The 21,511-nt window shown below is 42.9% G+C and overlaps 1 protein-coding gene across 9 annotated transcripts in view; it reads right to left on the bottom strand.

The window, feature by feature from the left end:
* Window positions 1–21,511, bottom strand: part of pak1 (p21 protein (Cdc42/Rac)-activated kinase 1) — a 76,105-nt gene that overhangs the window by 9,732 nt on the left and 44,862 nt on the right. For 4 of the 9 annotated variants that reach the window (XM_085183901.1, XM_085183902.1, XM_085183900.1 and 1 more), the window contains 14 exons: window positions 19,011–19,230; window positions 16,050–16,144; window positions 14,700–14,847; window positions 14,540–14,577; window positions 13,422–13,484; window positions 13,012–13,125; window positions 11,735–11,966; window positions 8,749–8,772; window positions 8,142–8,205; window positions 6,658–6,706; window positions 5,009–5,121; window positions 2,594–2,711; window positions 1,432–1,531; window positions 936–1,132 (listed from right to left, as the gene is read on the bottom strand). In XM_085183901.1, coding sequence (XP_085040027.1) covers window positions 936–1,132; window positions 1,432–1,531; window positions 2,594–2,711; window positions 5,009–5,121; window positions 6,658–6,706; window positions 8,142–8,205; window positions 8,749–8,772; window positions 11,735–11,966; window positions 13,012–13,125; window positions 13,422–13,484; window positions 14,540–14,577; window positions 14,700–14,847; window positions 16,050–16,144; window positions 19,011–19,203 — 1,548 coding nt within the window. In that variant the 5' untranslated portion in view covers window positions 19,204–19,230. The remainder of the gene's footprint in view (window positions 1–935; window positions 1,133–1,431; window positions 1,532–2,593; window positions 2,712–5,008; window positions 5,122–6,657; window positions 6,707–8,141; window positions 8,206–8,748; window positions 8,773–11,734; window positions 11,967–13,011; window positions 13,126–13,421; window positions 13,485–14,539; window positions 14,578–14,699; window positions 14,848–16,049; window positions 16,145–19,010; window positions 19,231–21,511) is intronic. The other 5 variants (XM_085183903.1, XM_085183906.1, XM_085183904.1 and 2 more) reach the window with 3 other exon arrangements.

Raw genomic sequence — 21,511 nt, 5'->3', positions numbered from 1 at the left:
CAGCAGGACAACAACCCCAAACATACAGCCAAAGTCATTAAGAACTATCTTCAGGGTAAAGAAGAACAAGAAGTAGTGGAAGTGATGGTACGGCCCCCACAGAGCCCACAGAACATCACCGAGTGTGTCTGTGATTACATGAAGAGACAGAAGGATGTGAGGAAGCCAAGTCGTCCAAGATGTTTGGAACAACCTACCAGCCGAGTTCCTTCAAAAACTGATGCTGTTTTGAAGGCAAAGGGTGGTCACACCAAACACTGATTTATTATTTACTCCTCTTTTGTTCGTACACTGCATTTTGTTGAATGATGAAAATAAATGATTTTTTTTTTAAAGCATTCTTTGTTTACAGAAGTTTTCCTCACCCGCCTAAACATTTTGCACAGTACTGTATGATCAGGTGCACTGTGCTGACCTGAATACACAGAAAGATAAATCTGCCTCATTTTCCAACAGCTGTATGTGTAAGGAGGCTTTTTAAAGATAAATCATAGACTTTGATACAATCTGTCTGAAAAACAGAGAGTCCTGATCCCAAAAGTCTTTTCTCTCATAAATCTGAGGATGGGTGTCTTCTTCTCTCTTCTCCAGGATCTGATAAGATACTGGAGAGAGCCTGGGGTGGTTACAGCTGGGCAAACTGGGCATCTAAAGTTTTGTCTACCAAAAAAAACCTATTAAATTAAAATCATCTCAGTGTTCTCGAGAAAATAGCACAAACTAACCTGGATCCATATCTGCGTCTGGACTTAACTCATGCATGGAGTGGAGGGATTTCCCTCCAGTTGTGAAGAAGGGAAAGCGGCTGCTCTGACTAACCAGTGCGCCGTAACACACAGCTGCAGCTGTTGAGCTAATTTTGAGTTGCTGAAGTGATCTTGGCCTTCGTTCCCCTTTTCAAACCTTTTTCAAAGAGCCTCCTCCTCAGAACTCACCCTGAGCGGATTCTCGTTCAGGTAAGGCGGCTCTCCCTCCACCATCTCTATCGCCATGATGCCCAGGGACCAGATGTCCACTTTGGGACCGTAAGCTTTACGGGTCACGACCTCCGGAGCCATCCAGTACGGCGTGCCGACCATGGTGCTGCGCTTACTCTGCTCAGGAGTGATCTGAGCGCAGAATCCGAAGTCAGCTGAGAGCAGGAGAGCAGACAGAGTCAGTCGATGGAAAAACTGAAAAAACATTAATAAAGCAGTGTTTGGTAGATGATGATGATGATGATGATGGGAAAAGAAAACGCCTCTCGAGGAAATGTAGGTTTTAAGGTTGGGCTAAAAGCAGCACACATCCAGTAACATCTCACCACACCTGCCCCCTGGTGGTGAAACATTCATTTAAAATATGCAGTGGGTAATTTAAAAACAGTATCCTTAACAACTGCAAAGTAAAAACAGCGAGTTAAGAGTTGACTGTAAGTTTTTGTGGACTGACTGAGCTTGACGGAGCCGTCCATGCCCAGCAGGATGTTGTCGCTCTTGATGTCTCGATGGATGACCTGGTTTGAGTGCAGGAACTCCAACGCCTGGAGACACTGAAAAAACAGAAAACTATAACTTTAGCATGCAAAATATATATATTAAAAGAAACACGTCAGAATAAAATGGAGAAACTGACACTGTAACTGAAGATAATTTGAGATTCACAGGAAAGAGCAAATATTCTGTGAATTTCCAGCTTCATATTTTTATTGCATGACCTCGAACCTTGTCGTCAACCTCAAACTGAAGCAAACTGTTTTAGCTCCTCCCCCTCTTCTGACTGGCTGCTCCTCACAAACTGAAAAACCAGGGGGCGGGGCTTCACAGGCTGTGAAGTCTGAGAATATCATATTAAGATTATCCACTTTCATGACATCATACAGAGCCAACAATAGAAAAACTGTCTAAAATTGAGTGTTTATCTGGAGCCTGAACATTCGACTCGCTGCGATTTCTTACACATAGACTTTGTTTTTGAACTACGCCGTGTTTAACACCACCACAGGAACAGGAAACGTGGATCTCAGGGCAGTTTGTGAACATGATCATTTGTCTGCCCCCTCTCACAACGATTCATGCACATGTAAACAAAGTTGTTATCTTTTACTTTTAAAGGTTGAAAAGGTCCACATTTGAGGTTAGGAGGGAGGTTGGAGGGTTTGAAATCATTTTGTTGTCCAATTTAGATTTTTTACACTTGATTTGTATTATTTTCATTGGGATGCTCATTTTCATAAGTAATAACTTGGTTAGGTTTCAAAGTTAAATGCAGCTGGGTTGGGTATAGAAAAAGATGGGTTAAACTGGAAAGGTTAATAATTTGATTATTTTGTTGAAATATAATTCCAGTGCAAATTCATTAGTGATGAACACAAACAAATTACAATTTGATGAGTAGATAATATTTATCTTTGAGACCGGGCTGATATAAAATGAGGAAAAGCAGGAATTTTGCTCCAGGTTAAATTTGAGCTCACGTTAAATATTGTGGGAAAAACAAACAAAACAAACAAAAGAAAACATTTTTTCCCCCAGAAGTAGAGATGTGTTGCTTTTCTGTCACTAGGAGCTCGCGAGAGACAGAACGGTGATCTCAGAGTGAGAGCTGTTTTTACCTCTCTGCACACAGCAGCAATCTGGGCTTCATCCATGCACGTTTCTGTTACGACATCAGTCAGCGAGCCTCCAGCCAGGTACTCCATCACCACCCAGAGCTCATCACCCACCAGGTAACTATTGAAATTAAGACATTTTATTGGAAACTGAGCTTCAGAACTTGTGACGTCTTTTTCTGCAACCATGAAAAAAGTTAAACACAAGAAACATTTTTAGTTTTTTTGCTATTCTGCTAAGAAAAAGATGCAAATGTCAGAAAATCTGTAAACTGTTTTGGCTTGAGTAATTTGGAACTTTGGCCTTAAACCTTTTTGTTGGCATAGATGCAAATTAATCATTTTAATAACCGCTTTTCTTGATTGTTTTCTTTTCAATCGATTCATCTATAAACGTTGAGGTCAAGTCCTCAGCTTTCATTTTTAATAGCACAAAGTCAAAGACATTTAGATCTGGGAAGGCGGTAACCACAAACACAGCAGAGTTTATTTGATACATTAAACTGAAAGTTTTTGGAATAATTATTAATATTTAATTCATTTGGTAACAGGATAACTTTAAAACAAGTTTTAGCATCAGATTTACCAAATTACGGCGTAATGTATCGATGAGAGTGAAAAGTTCTCTGCATGGTTCAGTAACAATGCTCTAACTGTTGTATCAATGACAGCAAGCCAAAAACAAGCAGGACTGATAAGCAGCACCAAACAGTGTCAGCAGGTTTAAACTGTGTTTGTTTTTGAGGAAACGCGTCATACATCTGATCACTGAGACGCAGCTAAAGGTAAATCAGTTGATTTATGTTGCTCTGTGTGTGCACTGCTGAGAAACGACTCACAAATACTTTTGTGCTCTCTGCAGTTTCCATTATGGTCCGCTGTCTGTATGGAAGCGTGACTAAAATCCTCAAACAGCGCAAACCGCTCGGCTCACTGTATAATGTAACTGTCCTGCCTTTAATACCCAACCTGGGACTCTCCTCCCCCCTCGTCACTGAAAACAACAGAGCTCTACGATAGCTGTCTAAAGTTAAGAGAAATGAATCCAAACAATGCAGCAATCAGTGGGTTTATGGATGTTTTTTTAAGTCGGCACAGATCCTCCCACACACACACACACACACACACACACAGTAAATCAGTGTCACAGAGAATGTTGTTTCCACGGGGATGGCAGCATTATCACCAGTCTCGCACATTTTTTTTTACTGTCTCTTGAGGCAGACAGGTAACTACGGTAACCAGACACCACACTCACAGACACATGTCCAGTGGGTTACCATGGCAACAGCAGCCCCGAACCGGGTAACCTCTCAAGTTGTTTCAGTCTGAACATTTGTCAGCTGAGCTTGAGTTTCCGTGGTGACGCCTGCTGTGTATCATTTCTCCAGAAACATCTGGAGCCTCTGATTTGTTCTCCGCGTTTAAAGGGAACGTTTAGGAAACTCGCATGTTAATATTTGTTTGCACACAGTATGTAGGTAAAGGATCAACATGTGAGGTCAGGTTTTTGGGTGGCACTCAACGCTGGGAACCTCCCCTGCCCACTACTGAGTAAATCATTCAAAATGGCTCTGAAACGACTTCTTTTATCAAGAGAAGAAAAAATGATTAAAAAGCAACTTTTTAATCCAGGAGACAAACAGCAGTAAAAATGAAAGAGAGACGAAAACTCAAAGTGTTAGTGATGAATCTGTGTAGTTCATGCGAGGATGAGGGGGGTTTACGTCGCCCCCCTCATCCTCTGCAGTGATTCATGCAGCAGTTACCCAGCAGACATCAACAACAGAGGTCCAGTCACACCGGCTCTTTTTACAAAACAAGAAAAGCTAAACACATCATTTCCTTTAAAAAAACAGAAATTAAAGCATGCATGTTTTTTGTTTTTAGTAAAAAAGCACTTGACTGGTCGCTGGACTCCATTAAGAGAAGACAGGAAATAAAAACCAACAAAATAATCACCAGCTCAGCTGCAGCTTCTAGAAAGTCTTATCTGTCAGCTTTAATCTTTCTGAACAGGAAACAGGAAGTGCCTGAAACGCTCCATGCTTACCAGCCTGTGAGGCTACGCTCGTACAGGACAACACCCACCCAATAACATTTAAACATGTTAAATATGTGGTGACATGCAAACATCTCATCCTTTAGCTGCTCTGTCCCTGAGGAAACACCTCCTGGAGGTGTCCAGGAAGTTCCCTTGACAGGTGCATTTTATTGTGGAGTAGTTGCACGTCTATTATAATAGTTTTGTGTTTTCTTTTTTCTATTTTAATTTTTTTTAATTACTTAAGTGCAATGATGAGGTTAAAGCTCTAAATCAAGTGTTGTGAAAATGTGAAACAATGTAAAAGATTAAAACTGGAATTTTAAACCGTGACGTTTTCCCTCAGCGTGGTGACGCGTGATGGCGTGCCTCACCTGTCCAGGTAGTTGACTATGTTTGGGTTCTTGTTTTCCCTCATCACCAGAATCTCGTTGATGATCAGCTCCTTCTTCGGCTGCTGCTGCAGGTTCATCTGTTTAATGGCAACCTTTAGGGAGAAAAATAATAGAGGGAAGAATTATTATAAGGAGAAGTCTGTGTATGAGGTACAATGCAAGAGGATGACAGACAGACAGAGAAAAGGCCGCGAGGCGGGGAAGTATTTAAATCTGAAGGTAGTGAAAGGCTCGTGGCAGACATTTAAACACGAGCACACAGACTGATCCTCAGAGAGCGAAGCTGAGGAGGATTATTCCGACAGACGAGCGAGCTGAGGGTTAAAATCAACCTGGAAGTCTCGGTAAATGAAGCCAGACTAAATCCAGTAACGGGTGTTTATATCATCCCAGTGCAAACTCCATATGATCACTTCTCTCTTCCTCTTCTTCACGTCATCTCATCTGATTAAAGTCTGCACCAATCGACACGTTCTTCAAACTTCCTGCTGAGTTTTTAACGTCATGCTGTTAGTTTAGTTTAGTCTGAGACTCCGTCTGGGGAACGAATCAAGGTTTTCCTTTAAACTGGCCTTTCAGACTTCAGGGTGTTTAAGCCTCAGCAAAAGGACGACTTGTATTCTGGGACAACAGGACATCACACAGACTTGAGAGCTGGCAGGTTAAAGACCAGCTGGTCTTTGAGGAGTCCAGTCCTCACCTACTGTGGAAGGCTGTTTTTTAAGAGAGATGAAACAATAGAAAGAGCAGTTTTACTGCTTGTTCACCATAAAGAAGCCAAAGTGTGTCGATCAGGGAGGTCAAACTCCTTCTACACTGTGAGCCACGTACAGCTCGCTTTGATCTTAGTGGGCCAGACCAGAGAAAGTCGTCTTTCGGTCAGTGTACAGAAGTTTAACTACACATTTAATCCCTGAGATAGTCTCAAATAAAAAAAATCTGTGTAATTTCAACACCGCATCTCAGTTTTTCTTCATGATGAACAAATGCTGCTTCGGGCTGGGAGCAAAAATTGTGTACAATTAGAAAAATACATTTATTAGCTCACTGTGCAGATTTGTTATTATTGAATCTTTTTTTATTACTTATTTACTTTGGTGTTGTATGGACGGGGGGGGGAGGTCATAAAAATGTAAAAAGTATAAAGTTACAGGTTAAAGTTAAAATTTATGTCCACTTTACATTTTCCGTTCAGTGGGCCAGATTGGAGTCTTTGGCGGGCTGTCTGTCCCCCGGGCCTTATGTTTGACACCCCTGGTGTAGATTAACATCACACAGTGGTTTAGTTTTCCTTCTGTTTGCTTCAGGTGGAGCTGATTTACACATTAAACATCTGCATGTATATCTGTGCATCCTGTAAGTCCCTATATCGTTACGTCTGAGCAAGAAAACACTCCATACAAAATGTTGGTAAAGCCACGAATAGTTGGAGGTGAAATCTTTTATCTCGATTCTTGTCCAAACGTGGACGTTTTGGTGGGACGTCGTGTTTCCCACCTTTACTGTGCACATCAAATGTCTCAGCAGCTACTTGCTGGATTTTAATAATGGTCAGCATTTCCTTTGTATCTGAAAGAACAGAGAAATGTGAAGAGGAGAAGAAAATCATGCTGAGGACAAATAAGTACCTCCTGTCCTGTGGCGACGTCGATAGCTGTGTACACCGTCCCAGACGCCCTGAAACAGACAGCAGAGATCCTCAGTTAAACATCACACAGCAGGACTTTGTGAGCTCATAAATCCTTCTTTTTTATCTTCTTCATGACGGCAGGAAAGTTTTTGTCTTTGTTAAAACAGCAGCTTTCAAACATTACAGCTGAGCCTCTGCTGCCTTTTATGACCTTTAAATTTAGTCTTTAAATCACAAACGTCCATTGGCAGTTAATATCACTTTACATTTATACCTTCTGAATCTGCTTTAGTGACATTTTAAAATAATGAAGACACAGATGTTTCACCAAAGGAAGCTGAAGTGCAGCAGGAGAGACAACGATGGAAAAATAGCAAATAATCGTTTTACGTTTTAAAGCGAAACATTTGGTTGTTTTGCTTTTTGTTTTGGAGCTGGCCTCGTTTCCACATCATCAGCGATTCACTGTGATGAAGTTTGGTGACTTAAAACACAAAAGCAGCGAGCTCGGTCTATGTGGGCCGAGTCCTTCAAAGACCGAGCAGGCCGGAAGTGCGAGGCTGTGAAATTGGACTGTCTAACCTTCAGATTTGCGTCACCAGCTCTCGTGGAGTTTAATTAACTCGGCCGTCTGCTCCTTGCTATCTAAAATATATCAGGACACGAGTAAATTCTATCATGATTAAATCATTTCTGTTTATTCAGTTTTCTGTGTGACATTTATTCAGCTGTGTGAAAACTAGAACTTCAATCTCAGCCAAACCGATTTACTCAGTTTTAAGTTATCTAAGTGACTTATATATCATGTTTCACCTGAGTATCGAAGGACAGCGGGGGTCTGAAAATGATGAAGCCGGGATCCGGTGTTCTCGCCGGCTCTAGTGAGCCTTGAGCCCCGGTCAGCTATCGAGCTGATGGGTAACAGACGTCTCCGAAAACGTCGGAGGACTTTTGCAATTATATGATATTTGAAGTTTACACAGCTACATTCTCGCCTGAAAATATCTTAAGAGTTTATTTTGTGACCCAGAAAGAGTCATATTAAAACTGAGTAGCTGCCGCCATTGTTGGGAACTGTTATTGGCTGGGCTGTGCTATGAATTCTGGGTTGGTTGGACCACGAAGGATACGCCCGACCCGTCCTTCAAATCTGGGGAAATGAAGGACGCATTTGTCGGAGTCTTCAAATGCGGACAGCCTTCATCGCTTGGCTGTTACGTAATTGGCCTTCAAATGCGGCCTCCGAAGGATGCGGCCTGGGAATTGGGACACAGCAATGGTCACCTCCTGCTCCAGAAATCCAACATGGTGGCCGACAAAGCGTCAATATTAAGACCAATGGAGTCCACAGGGGAACATCCATCATTTAGGTACAGTTTATAGTCATTCAACACCATCACGTACAGATTGTACTGTATGAATATTTATTGTGTACATGCTAAGATTCATGTTTCAAACACAGATGGCAGATTTTGGACTCACCCCTGTCCGATCTTCTCAAATCGTGTATATTTCTTCTTGGGGTCGCCCACACTGACGATCGTCCCTGAGTTAGAGGAAGGACAAAGAAAGAAGAGAAAAAACTTTTATCACAGCAGCTTTAAGGATCTGCAGGAAAAAAAATGATAATAAATAAAAATAAAAATCAGGCCCTCACTGAGAGCTGAAATATTTTATATGCTGATTTACAGAATCACTGAATTTGGATGGATAGAAGAGTCGCGTGTCTTTCTATCCATCCTAGTTCTACTCTACGTTCATCACACTGAGGTCGATGCAGCATGCTGACTGGGAGGAAGAGCAGAGAGAAGAGAGGTGGAGAGCAGTAACGAGCGATGGGCGGGTCAGAGATAAAACAGGACGTGAAAAAGGTCAGAGCTGTAAAGTCAGGATGGAAGAGACAGAAACAAAGAGAAGCTCTGCCTGCAGTTCAGAATTACAGGACAAAACTTTAAGTCACTCTTTTAGGAAACGATGGAAAGATAGGACAGCCAATCAGATGTGAGGATTGGACAACTGGGGGCGGGACAGAGGATATCAGGTCTGTTGATCAGAAGAGGCAGACAGACGAGCAGTATCCTGGTCTTACCAGCAGAGGGAGACCTGAGCACATCTGGACAGGCGCGTGGCATGGTTCAAGAAATATATACAGGCTCTTATTCAAACATTCAAACATTCAAACATTTCACTGCAGCGAAGAAAGCTTTAAAACTGTGCTCACTTTAAATAATAATTATTACATAATTACTTTAAAGTACTACACTTCTGAGCAGAGATGAGATGCTTTAATGTGCTGGTTTATTTAAGTAGAGCTTTATTTTCTCCATTAATTCTCCTTTTTTTCATTTTAGTCTTTCAGATTTTAATCTGACAGGTGCAGCCTACGATCAGGGTCACAGGTCAAAAAAAATCAATCAGTGCCTCCCACCTGACTCAGAATCACCTGATTTCTTTCAGATTAATGCTATTATTATGTTCAGAGTTACAGGCGTTACAGGGGGGGCGATGAAATGTGTTTTAATGAATATTTATTTAGGATATTTGAGTCCTCGTAGCTTCAGGAGATAAAAACCAGTGAGTTATTATTAACCTTCCTTTTTAATAGAAAAACCTCACAGACCCTTGAGTTAAAAATGTGGGACGTGCCCCTTCCCAGGAAGCCTAAAAACCTTTAAATCAAGTAAAAAATAGAATAAAATCTCCTGTGTTTGAGTCTTACTCTCATCTGGCTCATGTCAGCTGCCAGAGTCAGCGGAGAATATCTGCGAGTCTGCAGGAAAGTTCAAATATCCGTTCATATCTGTGGATCATTTCCTAGAAAAACCAAACCGGGATCTTTTATTGTTAGTATATCCGCACAGCTCTGTGGGGTCACGCAGGGGGCGGTGGAACCAGAATATGAAGATTTGTACTTGCCGTAATAACGTTTTTCACAGGAACAGCGAGCGAGCGCAGGCGGATATTTTAGTTAGCAAGAAGTGATAATGTTATATAAGTTCTTTCACTTTGCTTCACAGACTGCAGACCTTCAAGCAAAAAGCAAAATCTTTCATGGCGATGGAAAGTCTGAGCAAATGAAGCAGAAAACAAGCTGCCCACAGACACACGTGGAAAAAAGGTGGTTTTTATGCTGCTACGCTGATGTCTTACTCGTAAATGATGTTAAACGTGAAAATAAGAATCGGTTTGCTGAAATCAGCAGAGAGACGAGCCCAAAATAAACTCAAAGCCTGCTCTCTGAGGGAAGCTGTGCATGCAGATAAAGCGATGAAATGTCCTGTCACGACTAAGAGAAGCTAAAATTAGCTCACGGAGACTCTGCGTTCTGCAGCAGGTACATCAGAATATGGATGGATTATCAGGACCACAGGCCTCAGACTCAAACCTGCACACTGAGCCTGCACTTCCTGACTGCAGAGTTCACGCTGAGATTCACACCGCTTCTCTGTTAGCGTCCATATCTGACACATACAGTAAAGTATGCACAACTTAGAGTCAAACAAACATTTATGTCTTAATAAAACTGCCGTCTGATCTACAGCACCGACTTTCATTGATCAAGTTAACGTCCACTTCAGGCTGTTCAGGCGAGCTCACTCTGAACATGTTTAAAAAGGACCCCTCCCCTCAGCTGGAAGCATCAGACACTCTGAGCCGTATTTGTTTGGAAAATGCTGAATGTGAATCCGTAATCAGGAACCTTTTTCCTCCACAGCAGATGTCAGAGGGTGCAGTGACCTTCCCTCGCACTGCTGCTCCGTCACCATTGCTCATCGCCCTGTGACCTCTGGCTAGCAGCATTAGCATCCAGGACTGTGGCAGCTTTTCTCTCTTTATGCTTCCTCCTTGTCGACCTGCAGCCTACGTCATTATGATTTCATTCAATCAGCTTATTTCTAAAGCATTCAAACCATTTAAAAAATGTTTCTACATTTTCAAAATGTCTTTTGAAAATGTAGAAACATTTTTTAATGTACACATTAAAGAACCCTAAAAGGCTCTCTGCCTGACTCCAGCTCTCTGGGGATCTGCCCCTTTGTCCGAGTGGTAATCTGTCTCTGTCAGAGGTCAGCGACCTGCACACACATTAAACATATTTGAGGCTTTTAATGAAGGTGACAAAGCCTGTTAATGGAATCTGAGCCGGTCAACATTCCTGAAAGTTACGATCCAGATATTTTACCACGTGTGATTATTCTGCAGTGGATTCTTCACAATTACTCGATGCCTTAACTTTGTATTCTGATCACATGTTTTTGTTGCTCTTATGAAGTTACAGCACAAACTTAGATACATTTGTTTCCATTATTTGCTTATTTTTATTACCAAAACAAAAATGCTCTTTAAGCATGATCAGACAAAGCTCTGCAGCCACTCTGAGTCCGAGCTTCTGTTCTTCATTTATCTGTACGACGGTGGGATGAAGAAAATGACCTTTTTTATATTAATTTCTACAAATTGCTGGACCTCAGTTTGTGCTGGAGATAAATGTCTGAGCAAACTTTTTAGGGAACGACAGTTATGTCAAACTCACAGCACGAAGGGACAACAAACTGAGTCCAGAAACAACAATCCAGCGCCGCCGGCACAACTTTAAAGCGCTACAGAAACAGCATGCTGCTCTTTTACACAAAATCTTTGACGCCACCTCAAAGCTAGGTGGGTGACACCGACACGGAGCTTATGCCGAGTCCAAGCAACAGGATGCAGCTGAAGAGGCTCGCAGGCTCACTCGCTGTCACCACGTTTATCTGTGGGCTGTGTTTTTAAAGCTTTTCTGTTCTCAAACTCATCAAAACTAAAGAGCTTTCAACTAAACTGAAATGAAATCTCACTCTGGAAACTAACTGAAACCAGACATAACAGAAAATTCAAATCTAAACATAATCTATAAAAATAACTTAGCAGGTGTGAGTCATGAGCCCTCACAGCCATTACTGTGTGGAGTTACAGCTGTTGCCCAAATCTCAGCACAGCTCCGTCAGTCAGGGCTGAATCTCCACCTCAGCACAGTAACCGTTACCGGGGTCAGATTTGTCGTGTTAGCGTTCTCTGAGTGTCTGAATGAGCCTTACGTAGCTTCTCCAGGATCTCCTCGTCAGACATCTTCTTCTTCCTGGCTTTGTCCTGTGGGTGGGGCAAGGAAGGACCAGGGGCGGGGCTAGCACTGGGAGGGCTGCTGGGAGCTGCTTCTGCAGGTTGGGCGGGGGTGGCGGCGGCGGCGGCGGTCGGTGGAGAGATGGGTGAGGTCGCAGCATCTTTCGTGGGAGGAGGAGGGAGGGGCTCGATCACCGAGCGAGTGTAAATCTGAAAGATGAAAAAAGTCACTCCTGTTTTTATCTGTGGTGCCAAATAGACGTTTAAAGACATTAAAACAGCTTTTGTTATCTGTTCATCTCTTTTTGTCCACAGACCTCTGGAACAGAGACGTGGACATCAGTGAGACACGGTTTAAATAAAGGCTGATTGTCTGTAAGCCATAAAAACACTGGAGAGTGAATCTAAAGTAAAAGTAATGAGTTTAACTGAGGCAAACACACAACAGTGTGTGTGTGTGTGTGTGTGTGTGTGTGTGTGTGTGTGTGTGTGTGAGTGAGTGTGTGAGAGAGAGAGAGAGAGGGATGGTGAGAGTCAGGTGCATGAGACTCATCACCGAGGAAACTGCAGTGGCGCCGTGGAAACAGCCTCTCAACCGCAAACTGTCTGAGTGAGAAGCAACAATGTGTGTGTGTGTGTAGGATGAGATGAAACAATGTTGCCTGACAACAACAGTGACAGTAAAAAGTTGTCATTGTCTTTGATGCCTGTTAAACATTCATTTTAATAATCTTTCATTCCCACCATCTTTGTTTTTTAACGCAAACTCTCATCAGAAAAAAATCTGTTTAAAAAATAATTCTGGTAAATTCCAAGAATAAAACTACAGAGCAGGAGACGTGAAGTTGTATGTGTCCAGTGAAGGCAAACAGGAGTGAGTGGGCTTACCTGGACTGACAGGTGAGGACACTGGGTGTGTGTGTTTGTGAGGATCAGTGTGTATGTGTGGTGGGTTTTCACATCTTTGTGGGGACCAAAAATTGGAAGTTTACTATAGTTGTGTGGACCAACAAAATCCAGGTCCCCATAAGTTTGAAGGCTCAAAATGTGGTTTTAGTGTCAGGGTTACAATTGGGTTATGGTTAGGTTTAGGGTAAGGGTTAGGGTTTTTGATGGTTAGGGTTGCGGTAAGCGGCTAGAGAAAACATTATGTCAATGAGATGTCCCCATAAGATATGAATACCTGACGTGTGTGTGTGTGTGTGTTAAGCTCGTATGTGCAGTGGCAGAAAGGCGACAGCGTTTGTGTTCTTACTGATTTGGTGTGCTCCGGTCGGGGGGCGATCACCGGAGGGGGCTCGGCCTCGTCTTCGTCCTCATCCTCAGATACAGTTGCTATGGCGGGTGTCTCGGACACGGCCTTGGAGCTCTGCGTGATGTCACAGGGAGAGAGAGGGCGGAGCCTCAGTGACATCATGGTCACATGAGCCACGAACGATACCAGACCCATCATCGCTTCCTGAATTTCCTGCCACTTCCTCTACTGCTTCACTGTCTCATCATACAGAGGAGTCCTCCGGCCCGTCTTTAGCTCTCCTCCTTCTTCTCTGATTTCAGCCTCCCGCTCTGTCTTTCCACCCTGTTTTCCCTCCTCTCATCATCACTGCTGTCTGAAAGCTCAGGTCACATCTGGCTTCTGACGCCACTACATGCCACACATCCTACCTTTCTATCCCTCTCTTCCTCTCTGTCTCTCGCTGATAGTCTGACGCTCGGCTGGTGGCCAAGCTGCAGAGACAGGGAAACGGTGAAAGGAGGAAAAGATGCTGATTCACAATGCAGAGAGAGGGAGAGAGAGAGAGAGAGCGGGAGGAAGAGGAGTGCCATCATCCTCCTCCCTCCGTCTCTTATTCTCACCTTTACATTTGGGTTTAAATGTGTCTTTCAGAAAGCATAAACACACACTGCGACAAAAACAAAACATCCTCATTCATTCAACAAGAATCTCTCCGCTTAAAGCTCGAGTCTGTCGTCCAGCAATAACGCTGGCTCTGTATTTGAAACCAGGAAGGACACCTGTGCCATAAGATGCTCAGAAAAAAGCATTTATTTGTTTATACTATTACCTAACAAGAAAACAAAGTAAAGTAGACTAACTCAGTAAAATATATTTCAATCAAAAACTGCTCAAAAGAAAAGCACTTAGTTAAATAAGATGAAATCAATAACTTTCTAAAAAAAATCTAAATAAAATATGTAAAAACCTGAATATATAGAAGAAAGCGCTGAAAAATACATTTGCCTGCTTCCTGTAGGGGGCGCCACAGTGGCTCATCTGCCTGTTCCTGCATCCTCCTCTATCACACCAGCCTCCTTCACTACATCCACAAACCTCTTCCTCGTTTCCTCCTGCCTGGCAGCTCCATCCTCGTCATCCTTTGTCCAGTTTATCCCAGTTTAACCCTCTGTACACGCCCAAACCAGCTCAGCCTCGCCTCTCTAATTTTGTCCTAATTTTACTCATGAACATCCCAGTTAACATCTTCAACTCTCCCACAGCCGGCTCAAACACAGCTAAATAAAATATGAATAAAATCCAACATGAAACTGTGTAAAGTGTAAAAATGAGTGAAGTAGAAACATTTATTGAATTCATTTTAAACAGCAGGGTGTAAAATGCAGTTTCAGAAAATGACCTGACCTGTTACCTGCTATTGGCTTAGGTAACGGCTAAATTGGTGGAAAACATGCAGACACAGCTAATAATGAGAGGAAGCCTTCCTCACAGTGCTGTCTGTATGTGGCTGTGTGAGAGAATAACGCTGTGACTGAAGAGGTCTCACCGTTGTGGTGGAGGAGCTGAAGGCGTCAGCAGTTTTATCTGAAGGAAACACAACACAAACACAAAGTTGAGGCTCATTGTTTGAACTTTGTTTAATGTGAACTGAACGTCATTGTGAATGCACATAGGCGATGGGAGCACAGCGAGGGGGCGGGTCTTACCACTGAAGCTCATGTACTTCTGGCTGTTGGTCGTTTCTTTCGAGTCGTAGAACTTTAAAACATCGAGGACGGCCTGAGGGTTCTTCTTCTGCTCCAGCTTGGTGATGTTGGATGTCTGCAGAAGCCGAGCCCACTGCTCCGGCATCCCCTGCACACACACAGATAAAAAATATCAATATTTTATTCATTTATTTCTATGTGAACTGTATTATTGTAGTTTACCTTTGTTAATGGCAACATTAACAACACAAATAACACAGCAAAGAGCAAACTCTGTGTATGAAAAATGACACTAACAGTGAAATACTGAAACCCTTGTTATTCTCAGAGTTGTAGCATTAAACTGGATTTGCTGCTCACAGAACATCTGCTCCCATTATAAGTTTGTATCTCTGTGAAACATCAACTAATGTGAAAAACACGGCCCTCTGCACGAGAGTGTTCCCTAAACGGGCTGAAACATTCAAGCTCATTCAGCAATTTTAAAGCGGCGTTGTGGATGTGAATGCAGCTTAAACTAAACTTAGCATTAGCTGATAACGTATCGCAGCCAGTATACCAAAGCTGAGGCTTCAAAATGTGAAGTCCATCCATCGAGTGACGTCCTGCTTTTACATACAGTCCATGACTACAGTAAGGATCACACACACACACTTCTTCGAGTCCTAGCAAGGAAGTCTTGTCATATTTGTACTTCAGCCACAGATCTGGGTCACATCTCCGTGTTTTCTGTCTCTCTCTCTACTCATCTGTCAGAATCAATCCATTGCACACACTCTTCCACTTCCTGTTCCATCATGTCTCATATCCATCCATCCATCCATTCGTGTATTTACTGTCTGAATTATATTTAGATTACATCAATTTGAGCAGGAATGTTCATCTGCATGTAGATGTGTGGAAACCTGGAAACCACACAGACAGACACAGACAGACAGACAGACAGACAGACAGACAGACAGACAGACACACACACACACACACACACACACACACACACACACACACAGTTAACTCCCAGCTAAAAGAAGCTGGTCAGGCGGACTGAGTGAGTCAGTGAAACAAGGCGTCTTTGTCTGAAGTGATTATTTAAAAAGGTTCATTTGCCAAGCATTTGTGTCTGTTAGGAGCTGTTTCACAGATGCGCGCACACACACACACACACACACACACACACACACACACACACACACACACACAATGAGCACGGGTCCTTTGGTAAGCAATTAAAGTATGTAAAAATAAATACCAAATACCACAAAACACACTGTGGTTGAATCTGATAATTGTCTTTCTATACACAGGAGAGGAGACACACAGACACAGACACGCACACACACACACACTTACAGTGAACTCCCCGGTAACAGCATCAAAGCCGACATGGATGGTGTGTTCGAAGTCTGACGGCAGAGAGATCTCTGGGCGCTCCTTCCTCTTATAGGCTGAATGACAAAGGAACAAAAAACAAATACACTGATTGATTTTTTTAAAGTGTTGTAATAAAATACAGAACAGTTTTCCACCTTAAGGACTCTGAATTATCCCAGGATTTATTTCCGTTTAGAATAAATAGACACTAAAGAGCGGCAGACCCAAAAACTTGGCGTTGAAGGGCTGCAGAGGAGTATCAGAGATGCTGGTTGCACCATTTCGATAATGATCCCGGCTCTAACAGAAAATCCTAAATGCAGCCCTTCATGAGGGGAACAAAGAGATTCAGGTTCATTAAAATTCCTGAAAAGATCTTAAATCCAGAGAGGATCACTGAAAAGAAAGAAACAGTGGGACAAAAGTTCATGCAAAACACGGGAGAGAAAATCAGGAGGAGACGGAGAGAAAAGTACAGAAACAGAGTGTCTCTGAGACGCCGTATGTTGGAAAGAGTGTGAAGATCTTCTGGGAAATCATAACTCCAGTGAGAATCACACACAGCAGATTCCTCTGGATGGACTCACACTGACGCAGGACCACCAGCTTCCTGCAAAGCATCATGGGTAATCTGTGTCCAAGTGTGGGCACGTGAAGCGCATCAACAAAAACAGTTTTTCCTCCACAGATGCACAACAGTTTGTTTAGGTGGAGAAAAATATACTTTACTGCTGATCTAAAAAGAACCAGAAGCAGACGAGTAACAAACAACCAACATTGGGATCAATGTTCTGTTGCACAATTGAACATTTGCCAAACTTTAACACATGGCCTCATATTTGACTCTGGAATATTTTGTTATACAGGGGAGCTCACGGTCGACTCAGTGACCGCCCAAATCATCACCCCCCATCACTGCAGTGGTTTTCTCCGAAATGTGTAGCTGTGCATTCAAATCTCCACTTTAGTCCCTGTTCCGAGTCTTTTAGTTTGAGTAGATGTAACTTTGCATGCCATGCCGCCATGTTCTTATTAGAGAGAAGAGGCTTTCTCTTCCAAACATTGTTCTACCCGTTTGGTGTTTTTCTAATTGTACTGTCGTGAATTTTAACCTTTAACATGCTAACTGAGACCTGTAGAGTCTGAGGTGGAGCTCTTGGAGTTTCTGCAGTTTCTCTGAGGGCTGATGCTTCACCCGCTAGTTATTTTCACAGTATTCACTCACTTCATCTTTAAGGATTCACTAGCTTAGCTTAGCTTAGCTCGTAGCCGACTTGCTAGCGGCATGGCCTCTTCACCTCTCCCTCCTGCACTTTCCTGCTTTGTGAGTGAGATGTTTAGTTTCCTTTAGTAGTAACAATAAGTGTAATAACTGTAGCCTGTTTGCAGCTTTGGAGGCCACGATCACTGAAAAGGAGACCCGGCTTTGCCTTGAGAAACCCGTCGTTAGCCAGGCCCGGTTGCGGCAGATGACCGCCCCTTTTCTGAGCCTGGTTCTGCTGGAGCAGGGGTAGGGAACGTTAGTCCTCGAGAGCAGGTGTCCTGCAGGTTTTAGATCTCACCCTGGGTCACCACACCTAAATCAAATGATTAGTTCATTACCAGGCCTCTGGAGAACTTCATACATGTTGAGGAGCTAATTTAGCCATTTGAATCAGCTGTGATGGATCAAGGACACATCTAAAACCTGCAGGACACTGGCACTCGAGGCCTGGAGTTCCCTGCACGATCTGATATCGTCGTGTTGGTGTTGTTCCCAGATCATCATACTAAATGTTGTTCCAGGATCAATGTTGCAAGTGACCAATCAGAATGTTGTGACGTCATACTTTTGCGACTTCGGGAAAAACCGCCGTAAAACAAAAAACTGTACTTAAGCTGCGAGAAACCGCCTCTGTCCGCCGATCAACAGACCCTGACCCTTTAATAAACGGTAAGCAGAATTGATATTGTCCTTGCAACATTGGAATTTCATAAATGCACGAATGGCTTGGAGCGCAAAAGAATAACGTCAGAACAATGTGATTGGTCACTTGCGATGTTGAACCTGGAACAACATTTTCATGATGATCTGGGAATAACACCAACACGACGATATCAGATCATCCGAGTTTCCTACCTCTGTGCTGGAGGTTTCTTCCTGTTAAATGGAAGTTTTTTCTTCCCACTGTCGCCAAAGCGCTTACTCGTAGGCAGTCATATGTTTATTGGGGTTTTCTTTGCATCATTGTAGGGTCTTTACCTTACATCATATAGCACCTTGAGGCAACTGTTGGCGCTACATAAATAAAACTGAACCTTCTGTCAGTAGGGTCTGATTTTGGGGGGACTTTGGTGGGGTGTCCACTCCTGAGAACACTGTGGTGTTGTGTTTACACAGCTGAATGCTTTTATAGAGGTCCTCAAACGTGCTGATGATCAGTTAATCAGGTGCATTTTATTAGTAGCACCTGGCTGCTATTTACCCTTTAATGGAAGCAGGATGTGCTTAGTTTTTCACCTGACTGCATAGAGTCATGTGACAACGTTATCTGTAATTTTAAGAAAGCAACAAACTGATGCTGCTCAGCTCTGTGGTGTCCGTTCATTGGACTTCTATTTTGTTTCAAACTTGTTTTATTTGCTTCGTCTACATTTGACAAATTGGAGTTAGCTGATCCTTTACAGCGTTGTGTTAGTCGACATTTTAACTCCAGCACCTGTTGGGGGTCAAAGGTCAACTTCTTTAAGGATTTTACAGGATTAAAGCTGATGAGCTGTTACTCAGTATCAGCTGTGGATCAAGAAAAAGGTCTCAGCGTCTGATGGATTCTCACAGATATTTATGACCCAGCTTCTATTTCAGGGATGAATATGTTAGCTTATGGGTTTAATTTGTTGTTAATATCAGTAGATGTTTATTTAGTTTGCACACATGCACCCTGCGGCATCACGACTCACTTTTATCGCCTCCTCCTGTCAGGATGAATCGAATGGAGCGGTCTTTCTTCTTCTTGTCCTCCGGGTTTGGAGGGAGGGGCTTGGAGCCATGGTTGAGGGGGACGGGGTCCTTGTTGCAGGAGCCAATCATGGTGCTGGTGTTCCTCATGGGCGGAGCTGGGGGCTTGTCCTCGACCTCCCCATTATCAGACATCTTCAGATAGGCTGCAGCCGACCGTCCCTGTGCACCAGAGAGGCCAAAGTCAAGGACAGAAACACAGACGATAACAGACTTGTTTTAAATCTGTCAGCTCTTCATTATTGATCTGACACGAACAAAAACAATATCAGCTGCTTACTAATTATGCTGTTTTTATTTTCTGTCAAAAGGCCCATAACAACATCTCATATCACTGCATCTCCCGTCTCTACAGCTCAGCGCACGTGGTCGCGTTTCCCAGTAAATTGAAACTCTTTACAAGACGTTTTGTGGTTTCTCATAAAGAGAAAACAAAGAACCATGAACACTGAGATTAAATGTTTCCACCACATTGTTAGCTTAATCAGCTTTAATCATAGCAGATCATTGATCGTAAAAAAACAACAAAAATGGGTGAAAAATCAGTACGAATAAAAAAAGAAAACTTTAGGTCTATTTGCTCACTGAGTGAGGTTTGTCGGAAGATGACTAAAACATTGCGTGTGCTGACTCAGACTTAAATGCAGTCTTGGTAAAAAGATAACACACACGCTCGCACGTACACACACATTTTGTTCTGTACGTACAACCTGGAGGAGGCGCCCACGCAGCTGAGCGGAGAAGATGGACATTTTAATGACCAGTTTTACCACAACGCCCTCATACAAAAATACACAAAATCACACGCACAGACTACAACACAACCTGCTCGGCTAAATGCTCCACTGGGCACAGGAACCCACGGGGCCAGTCTATTTAGGTCAGAAAAACTCAGAATGAACCACGATTCAAACTATAAATAGAAATAACCCACAGTAACAAGAACAAACAAACTGCTGTGTGTCTGTATCTCCCTCAGTTTTGGTGTAGCTAAGGTGAAATCAAAGCTTGTTTAAAAGGCTGTTTCAGTAGTTTAGCAGCACTGCCGCAAACACAGAGAGAAAACTGAATGTTTCAAATCTGTAAATCTTTTCTTCTCCCCCTTTGTACAGTTTCTTCGAGCAATCGATCCCAGGTGTGGATTATCACAGCCACAGCAAGAGGAAGCAGTCTCAGTCCAAGTCAAACAAACTCTCCAGCGGTTTGTTTGTGGTGGGAAATTGATCCGACCCTAATCTCACCCAGTGCTGCAGGTTTGGGTGAAGCAGCTTCTCTGACCAGATGCTGCACTTTAAACACTACTTCCCTGATATTCGTGCAGACGGTAGATTTTTTACTGGCATATATAGTTTTCCTTTAAATTCACCAATACATGCGCTGCGCATGCATGTATTACATGCATGCTAATACATGCGCATGCATGTATTAGCATGCATGTATTATGTATTATGTATTATGTATTATGCATGTATGCATGCGCTGCTGCTGCATGCGCTTCTGCTGCATGCGCTGCTGCTGCGACAGATCCTCATATCAAACAGGGACAGATTTATTTCAAGGGAGGAGATAAAACACCTTGTCACAGACAGAACTGAAGTAGGGCGCAAAAGACCAAGTGTGAGACAGATAAAAGTTATTTATGCTCTAAACCAAGGGTGTCAAACATAAGGCCTGGGGCCCAGAATCGTCCCAGCAAAGATTTTAAAGCTATTCCTACTAAAAAAGACTCCCAACCCCCCACCACTGTCATTCACACTACACCAAGGTAATTACGTGATGCACAACTATACTACGGAAATACCTGTTTTGTTTTACAGTGGGTCCACTGTAGGAGCCATTTCGTGTTGTTAGCTTATGTGTACCACTAGGGGTCACTTTTGTGTTTTTCATGGTGCAGCATTAAAGGTAGACGGACGTAATTAGCGTGAGGTGTTGTTGGTCAGAAAGAGCAAACGGTTTGTGATTTATGTTAAATGATGTTGGATACAAAGAGAACTGTTGAACAACAAATGCAACTGATGGAAAGCAACAAAGATTTAAACAGACACGATAAGCACAGCTGGAGTTATTGGAGTCATTTATAACAGCTGCACCGCGTCACCCCACTTCAAGGCTTATCCTCTACTGAGAATGAACAAAACGTTATATTTTATAATTACAGGACAATCCAGGTGAGGAGCTCCTGGAACTTTTCCTGCAGTTCCTGTAGTTTCACTGGTCAAACCCATGTAAGTTCAGTGTGACATCCCTGCTCTAAACACTCTGGTTCAGGCAGTTTTTTTCTACTCTTGGCTCTTTATGACTTCAGAGAGACTATATAGCTTTCATATGTGTCAACTCAGCACCCAACTTAAGCCCCGCCCAACTCCTGTTGAAATCTTTTTATGAGGGGCAGCCACTGGAAGAATGTTGACTTAAAGGGGGAGGGGTTAAAACACGGTGT

Source organism: Neolamprologus multifasciatus, chromosome 14 (genome assembly GCF_963576455.1).
Source record: "Neolamprologus multifasciatus chromosome 14, fNeoMul1.2, whole genome shotgun sequence".
Classification (NCBI taxonomy): domain Eukaryota; kingdom Metazoa; phylum Chordata; class Actinopteri; order Cichliformes; family Cichlidae; genus Neolamprologus; species Neolamprologus multifasciatus.
This window is presented reverse-complemented; position numbering and strand designations above follow the sequence as displayed.